Here is an 8,649-nt window from a genome sequence, read left to right on the forward strand (position 1 = left end):
GCCCGCGCCACCACGGTTGGCCACCTATGTGCGCGCGTGTGTTGAACTTCGTTTGCACCGTACGTAGCCGACGGTGCTGATCGGAGGTGCGATCGTTTGAGCTGATCGTCCGCGTAGGCCGAGCATGAGCAATGACCATGAACTGAGAACAACGCGTGCCCATCACCTCTCTCGCGACAAGTAAAAAAAATAATATCTATGGGACCTTTTCTGCCAGTATCAAAGTATGAAAAATAAGATTATGCTTTACGCTTTCTCTCTTGATTTGAAGCTTTCGTGACTGCAGGGATCCATACTCTTTGGTTCTTTCGGTAAAGTCACGTAGGTATAAAATAAAATAAATCACGACGTTTCTGGCGCAACACAAGCGTCCATCATGAGGTGGGAAAGCGTGGTCTGCTGCTGAGGCAGACTTCTTTTTAAAAAGGTTTGAAATGGGTGTAGTTCAAGGGTTACCCTTTCTGGCAACAAAACAGGTCGTAAGATCTTCTTGGTTCTTTCGGTAAAGTCACGTAGAATGGAAATAATAAAATAATAAAAATAAAGCATAATAAAATAATTCTCACGACGTTTCGGCCACAACGCAAGCAGCCGTCCTCAGGTGGAGAACAGGTCTGTCGAGTAGACAGCGTCATTCAGACTCTGTCGAGACGACAGAGTCTGAATGACACACCCCAGACTCTGTCGTCTCGACAGACCTGTTCTTCACCTGAGGACGGCTGCTTGCGTTGTGGCCGAAACGTCGTGAGAATTATTTTATTATTTTTATTTTTATTATTTCCATTCTACGTGACTTTACCGTAAGAACCAAGAAGATGAATCCCTGCAGTCACGAAAGCTTCAAATCGAAATTTAGGTCGTAAGATGTTCAAACACCAAGTAGAAACCTCTTTGCAAGGAATCAAGTCTGCATTAACCACACAATGTACTTGTGGCAAAAACGTGCAAATGATCAGAACATGTTTGTCTGCATGCTTTAAGGGGTCACCACGCCTTGCCATGGCGCGTGTGTGTTCCCAACCATACTTCACCACGCTGGTCAGTGCCAGTTGGTGAATGGGAGGTCAAGCCAGCTTCAGGTGCCGCCCGCCACCGATGTTAGCCATGGGCCGGGAATCGAACTCGGATCCGCTGGGTTCGTAGTGCGGCGCACTTTAGCCACCGTGTCACCATTTTGCCCCATTGTCTGTACGTCAGAGGTCGCAACCAGGTACCCGATACCCGTACCCTACCCGATACCCATTTGCGACCCTGGTGCGACCGGGTATGGGTACGGGTAAGGAATCAAAACCCGTTTGCGACCTCTGCTGTACGTGTGTTGAACTTCTTTCGGACCATACGTAAGTGAAAACCTACTCGATGTGCTTTCTTTTTCAGACCTGCCGATAACCTGAGACAGTCTCGGATGACCTGCCATCCCGATTACAGCTACAACAACGGTAATGAGAGCCGAAGACCTTCCCGACAGCAAAGTGCACGACTCCAGGGGCCATTCTGTCAGCCGCTGCTGCTCATTCCGTCACTGTCGTCACCCCCTCCTGGACGTGTGTCCTGCCGTGGCCCGATTACTTTCCTAAACGTTCAATACGGTTTGGTTTGCACGTGTTTCCCTCCTGCCCCATGAGTTCCTCTCACTGCCTCTGCGTAATTGCACGGCGTGCATCTCTCCACACCTTTGTGCGCTCTTCATCCTTTTGTTTCGGACGAGTGGGAAAACGAAACTATTGTTTTTATCTAACCAGATAAGGCCCACACTGAGCTATATACGGCTCCTTTTCAGAAGCGACCTGACCACAAATGATAGCTCAACGAAGTGGCTTATCACGTGGAAATTTATGGCCGCCAAATTCTCTGAACGCGTGATGTCGATTCTAAATGTGGAGGGGAAAACTTGAGGGTCCGGCGAAAAATCCACGCGACCACGGGGAGAGAGAGACACCGCAAACTCCAAATACACAGCAGCATGCGTCAGGATAGGGATTGAACCCACGACCTCCTGTATACCAGGCGAGGTAGTTAACATCTCCCAGCCACCATGATGATGATGATGAGAGAAAGACACCACAAACCCCAAATATACAGCAGGCGTCAGGGTCGGGATGGAACCCATGACCTCCTGTATACCAGCAAGGTAGTTAACATCTGGCCACCATGGCGAGATGTAGCCAGAACTGGTGCCAATAATGAATCCAAGCTCTGCGATCCTCTACGGTATTGGGATGCTTTGGCCAACTCCATCGACGAGCGTTTGTACATGTGAGAGGAATGGGGTGTCACTCAAGTAAGAGTGGAATGTAAGAGCCAATATTGAGTGTGCGGAATGCAAGAGTCAAAATTAGGTTGGAGCCAGGTGTTTAGTTTGTTGTCCTTACCGCCACACCTCCAATTAGCAGGGTTGGCTACGTACTGTGCGAAAGAAGTTCAACATGACTCGTAGTGGAAAGTCCACTATTCTATGACAGGGGCGAGTCTCTCTTGAACGACAGCTTCTTAGCTCAGTGGGCTTCACTAGAGAAATCAACTTCTTCCAATTCCAATTCTTTTCATCAGCACGGGTGGGATGACGGACTGCTGAGTCAACCCCCCCCCCCCCCCCCAAGGAGGAGTTGATGTTGCGAGCTGCGTCACGGTGGCTAGGAGATGTTAACTACCTCGCCTGGTATGCAGGAGGTCGTCTGTTCGATCCCAACCCTGACGTCTGCTGTATATTTGGAGTTTGCGTGCTTTTCTCTCTCTCTCCTCGTGGTCGCGTGGATTTTTCTCCAGGCCCTCCGATTATTATTTTTTTTGCAATGAGAATCAACGTTACGCATCTCGGAGCATCTAGCTGCGATACATTTCCAAGCGATGGGAAGCCCACTCCGTTGAGTTGCTGTCATTTTTGATGGCCAGGTCGCTTCTGAAAAAAAAAAGAGCAACGTAGCTCAGCGGGGGGCCGGGGCTTTGCCCGGTAACGATACAAAATACAGTTGAGTTTCAGTTGAACACCGCTGCCACCAGATGCGCTTCAGCGGCCCTCTGGAACACTCGCACAGAGACCCCGGTATTATAAAGTCGTGTTCCGTGGCGGCTGTGACGGCGACCGAGCGCAGCGCAGAGCCGTTAACCTCTCGTTAACCTCTCGTTAACCTCTCGTTAACCTCTCGTTAACCTCTCGTTAACCTCTCGTTAACCTCTTGCCCCGCCACCCTCCCCAGCCACAGGGGACTGCGGCCACTCCGTGGAGATGCCCTACGTCCCGATGACCAAACAACGGACAAGTCAGATAGGTAAGGCTAGCTGGAGGCGATATCGAATGTACCGAATGTAAGAACCAATAAACAAGTCTCTCGACGAGATAAGCGTCGACCGCGTGCACCCAGGCGCGTTCTGCACGAGGCTGTTAATGGTCCGCCTGCAAGCATTGCGTACGAGAGCACTTGGGGTTGATAGGAGTAGAGGGCCTGCTTCAGTTGTGTAAAACTCAAGGACAATTGTCCCCGAAATCCCATTGAAATCGGCGTCAATTAGGGGAGTTTTTTTCACTTAAAGTGTTTGCTCAACTTTTTATTTTTTATTTGACCAGGTAAGGCCCCCCCTGAGCTATATAGATCTGCTTAAGAAGCAACATGGCTGTCGCAAATGATAGCTCAACGAAGTGGCTCATCGTCACGTGGAAATGTGTAGCAACCAAACGCTTTAAACGCGTGATGTCGATTCTAAATGTGGAGGGGAGAACACAAAGAAAAATCCACGCGACCACGGGGACATAGACCCGCAAACTCCAAATACGCAGCAGGCGTCGGGGTCGGGATCGAACCCGCGACCTCCTGTACACCAGGCGAGGGAGTTAACATCTGGATATTGAATGTAACGAATGTGAGAGCCAATTTTAAGTAAGAGCAAAAACCCATTCTAGATTTGAAGCTTTCGTGACTGCAAGGATTCATACTCTTAGGTTTTTTTCGGTAAAGTCACATAGGTAAAAAATACAATTAAAAGTTAATAAAAGTAATAATGGAAATAAAATAAAATAATAAATCACGACGTTTCGGAGGCAACACAAGTCTCCGTCATCAGGTGGGACCGTCACAGCTAAATTTACTGCATCAAGTGATGCATCAAGTGCTTTAATTTTAGCTGTGACGGTCCCACCTGATGACGGAGACTTGTGTTGCCTCCGAAACGTCGTGATTTATTATTTTATTTTATTTCCATTATTACTTTTATTAACTTTTAATTGTATTTTTTACCTGCGTTACTTTACCGAAAAAAAACCTAAGAGTAGCAAAAACCCAGTCGGAGAAGAACCAATATTGAATGCACAACGAATGGTGTAACGCGCACACAAGCCATGCGCTTGCCATGGCCTCCTTGGTCTACCCACTGCTGGATGAGGGCCTCCCACCCGCGCCGTGCCGGTCGCGGGCGGTTACATGGCCGTACTTCACCACGCCGGTCAAGTGTGGGTTGGTGAAGGCTGGGAGGAGGAGCGTAGACGCGGGAGGTCTGAAGCAGTGGACTTTTTGCCGCGTCGACCTCTGCTGCTCAACGCTGTAGCCGCACGGCAGCCGGTCGCAATCTGGCATGCACGGTGGGCACCCATCCGAGGACTAGCCAAGATCCAGCCTGCTTAGCTTCCTAGAAGTGGAAAGACTTGGTCAGAGGCCTAGTGCGTATCGTAGATTTGTATACATCCATCGGAGGTGTATATCATCGATACAACGTCGTGTTTATGATATATGTACACCGGTGTATAATTAACGGACCGTGGAGCGATGTACGTTCATTTGCGTGTTGTATTTTTTTGGAACAGACGGGGAAACGGAGGAGCATTACGACTACGAGAACGTGAGCGACACCTTGAGTAAGTTTCAGCCACTCCGACGCGCGAGGCTTTGCACTCACACATTGCTTCCACAGACGTCACAAGATCACGTCCATCTTTAAAGCGTGGTTAGCTCATATTCTTGGTTCTTTCGGTAAAGTCATGTAGAAGGGAAATAATAAAATTATTAAAATATAAAACAATACAATTCTCACGACGTTTCGACTGCAACACAAGCAATCATCATCACGTGTGAAATCCACAGCAAGCTCGTCAATGGATGTGGTGCTTTGTACGCATGTTGCGGTGGTGTAGCGGTTAGCGCTACGCTGCGCTACGAACCCGACGACTAGAGTTCGATTTTCCGCTCACCGCCACCACCAGCAACGATTATCTGAACCGGTCCTGGGCCTCCCCTAGGTCGACTCAGCCTCAAATGAGTACCTGGTGCGGTGTGTATACATCGGCACTGGGGAGACAAAGGCGACCGGGCGTGGTTCTGTCCACCCGCCCCCTCATGTGCCGTAACGGCCTTCATGGGTGCTCGCTAACAGCACTTGCTCCTACAATCTGTTAAGGCTATATGGTGGAATTTTTGTCTTTGTATGTATGTTGAACTTCTTTCGCACCGTACGTAGCCAACCGTCCTAATCGGAGGTGCGAGGGAAGGACAACAAACTAAACACAAAAAGCAGCTCTAAAGAAACGAGTTTTCAACCTCGATGTAAAACTGCATAGCTCCAGTGTCTTCCTAATGTAGTGGGTTCCACGGAGACACACACACACTGGAACTTGGAGGCAACACGTTAATTATAACACCCCCACAGGGTAACTGCATAACGTACACGTGGTTAACTAGACCGCAATGGGGTAACTACATAACTGGGTCAGTCAGTAACACACTGCCTGACCCACGATGCCGAGCGTGAAGACCGAGGAACGAGGATGGACGCAGCACCGACGGGTTCCATTCCAGCAGACAGCCGCGATTGCTCTCGGTACTTCCCTTTTATGCTCCCGGGCGTGGCCTCGCTCCGCCTTCGACCACGCCCCCTTATAGATCCTACTAGAAGGTTCTGGGCCATACATCACGTGTCCCTCTCGCCACCCTTTGGCCCCTCTCCCTACCCTGTCCAGGTCACGTGCCCTCTCGGGTTCACCCAGACTGTCACGTCCTTACTTGCCCTCTCTCTGACCGTCACCAGAACCATGCCCCCTAGGGCCCACTCCATGCTATACCTCTACTCTGGTGCCAGAGAGAGGCCCAAGACGCACAGTTGCACTCTTGTGACAGCAGCTGGCGCTATACGCCATCGTGACTCCATTTACGTCGCTACACTAATATCGGAAGGAAGAGCGTTCCAGACGGCCGCAGAAGTGCATCTGAAAGTGCGTGATGGAGTGGCCGTCTTCTCTCGAGTAAACCACTATCAGAGTAACGAAAGTTAACGATGATGAAGATGATGTACAGCTATGTATCCATGAGGGCCTCCCCACGCTGCGTCCATACTTCACCACGTTGGTCACATTAACAAAAAGATTCAACATACTCGTCAACAACACTCTGGCTTTAAATGAAAACACATAATTCGGCAACGTTTCGGGCAACGGCTCTTATTCAGAGCACATCATCAGAGAAGCCAGAGACATTTTATTTTAAAATATGTTTTTTCTCTCCAGATGTTCAGGATGAAGGAACTGCACAGCCGTCATCACTCCACCAGCAAAACCCTCTGTACCTCTGCAACGACACTCTGTACGGAGACGTTGCATGAGACTCGTGTAAAGGAGATCAGGATTTTTTTTAAATACTGTACATATATAATCACGGTTCTTGAGCAGAGGCCCAAATGCTCAAAACTCCATGCAGGCAGCAACAAAATGAACCGGATATTATTGTAGTCGCTTTACATTGAAAGTGTTATTCGAACAGAAATTTCTGGTTTACGATTCATAATTTAAAAAATTAGCAGGGAGGCCACGTGACCAGATTAGGGCACCACAGTGGCGAGATGTTAACTCCCTCGCCTGGTATTCAGGAGGTCGTGGGTTCTATTCCGACCCTTGACGCCTGCTGTATATTTGGAGTTTGCATATTCATTTCTTCTGATGTTATTGTATTTTAGCTGGGGCAATGATTAACATCACACGAGTTACTGTTCAATTTTAATCATATACTAACTCAGCTTTGTCCGTCCCGGTTATCTCGATGAATCCTGGCATGCAATCTCCTGGTCATATATTCTGTAGTCAATCACAGGTAATGTAGTCAAGCTCATGTATTGTAGTAAATCTTCAGGTGTTGTAGTCAATCTCAGCTACTGTAGTAAATATTCAGGTATTGTAGTAAAGCTCACGGCTCAGGTATTGAATGAAAACTATGAAAATTCCGAAAGGAAACTGAAATAAAATGTCGGATCGTGTTAAATACACAGGCGGGTAATATTCGGCGAACTGAATCAACATTGCACTGCTCTACTGGCTTAAAACGCCAGAAAGGGCCAATAATGTGAGCTTCAACACAACTTGTATGCCGTAATTTAATTATGTTAATGCAGAACCGTTATATCTTTGAAATATCTCTTTTTTAAGTGTAGAGGCTCGTGTAAACCTTCTCGGGAAATGTTTTTGTTTTACTTGAGCTTGCGCGCATCATCATATCGACGTGTGACTGCTGGTTTCTGAATCACCCCACCAGCCATCGATGAATGTCTCTTGCTATCGTCGCGATCAACGTTTTTTTAAAATCCTTTATATTAAGTTCGCTTGCTTGCGTGCTTGCTTGCTTGCTTATGACCGTGCAAATCTTTCGGTCGTTTTTTAACCCACTTCCCGTGATCTAATCGAGCTGACATTTTGCACACAGACTCGTTGTGCGTGACAATTTATTTTCGCGAATTTTTTTTCTCCAAAATTTTACACTTTTTAGGAAAAAAAAAATTATATTTAATTACCAATTGCTTAATGCTGCCATGCAATCATCTGACCCATAGGTGGCAGCCATCTCAAGCCAGAGGACGAGAGGACTCTAGCCGCCACGCATATAACGGATTTATAGTGAAAAACTTTGTTTTTACGGGTATACTTGTTTTCCGGTCCTGTTCGTGGTTTCATTCGCAACATTATCCCGTTGTTCTTGTTTGTTGTTGTGTTCAGTGTTTGTTGTCCTCCCCGCACCTCCGCTCTGCACGGTTGGCTACGCACGGTTCAACGTACATCCATACGTATCTAACGTGCGCGCACGTACGCTTCCTAAAACCAGCATAAGTTTTTTTGTTTTCTTGAAAGTCGTTACGCGGAGTGCCACGTGCCACCACTCGACAGCGTTGGCTCGTCGAGGTGACTTCAAATCCCAAATGCTTTGCGTCAGTGAACGTCTCGCATCTCAAACGACGTATGCCTCGTAATTATTCTTATAATTATTGTGATTATGCCTAAATGCAAACTTAAAACACCAACATCTTTTTGGAGTGTGTACTATATCGGTACGCAATTGCCAGTCACAATGCTTTAAAAACTATACTGTATATTTATGTATATGATGAAGTGTTAGGCTTAGTTGTGCGCTCCGCCGTTTACGCTACTAAAATGTTTTTTCTCGTGACGGAGGCAACTATTGAAGTACATCGTGAAAGCACAGTGTGTCCACGAAGGCACCATCCATGATTCATTAAGTAACACATTGTCCTGCGGAGGGAGCTGGTAGGAACGTTGGGTTGCTCGGTCAATGGCCAGGGTCAACGGCGGCGTGGTGTATTCCGCAAATATGCCCGACTGTGAGGGCGGGCACAAGCCGGCGTGAGTAGGTTAAACGTTGAGTTGTATAAGGGCACCACGGGGTG

General features: G+C 47.8%; 1 protein-coding gene across 3 annotated transcripts in view; it reads left to right on the forward strand.

Moving 5' to 3' along the window:
- LOC144722619 (uncharacterized) overlaps positions 1-8,649 on the forward strand; it is a 36,471-nt gene extending 27,822 nt beyond the window's left edge. For 2 of the 3 annotated variants that reach the window (XM_078600860.1, XM_078600861.1), the window contains exons 7-10: positions 1,378-1,439; positions 3,198-3,269; positions 4,796-4,846; positions 6,488-8,648. In XM_078600860.1, the coding sequence (XP_078456986.1) occupies positions 1,378-1,439; positions 3,198-3,269; positions 4,796-4,846; positions 6,488-6,582 (280 nt within the window). In that variant the 3' untranslated portion in view covers positions 6,583-8,648. Of the gene's footprint in view, positions 1-1,377; positions 1,440-3,197; positions 3,270-4,795; positions 4,847-6,487 lie in introns of all 3 variants that reach the window. The other variant, XM_078600862.1, reaches the window with a different exon arrangement.

This window comes from Lampetra planeri, chromosome 15, assembly GCF_965212315.1.
Source record: "Lampetra planeri chromosome 15, kcLamPlan1.2.h2, whole genome shotgun sequence".
NCBI classification, from domain to species: domain Eukaryota; kingdom Metazoa; phylum Chordata; class Hyperoartia; order Petromyzontiformes; family Petromyzontidae; genus Lampetra; species Lampetra planeri.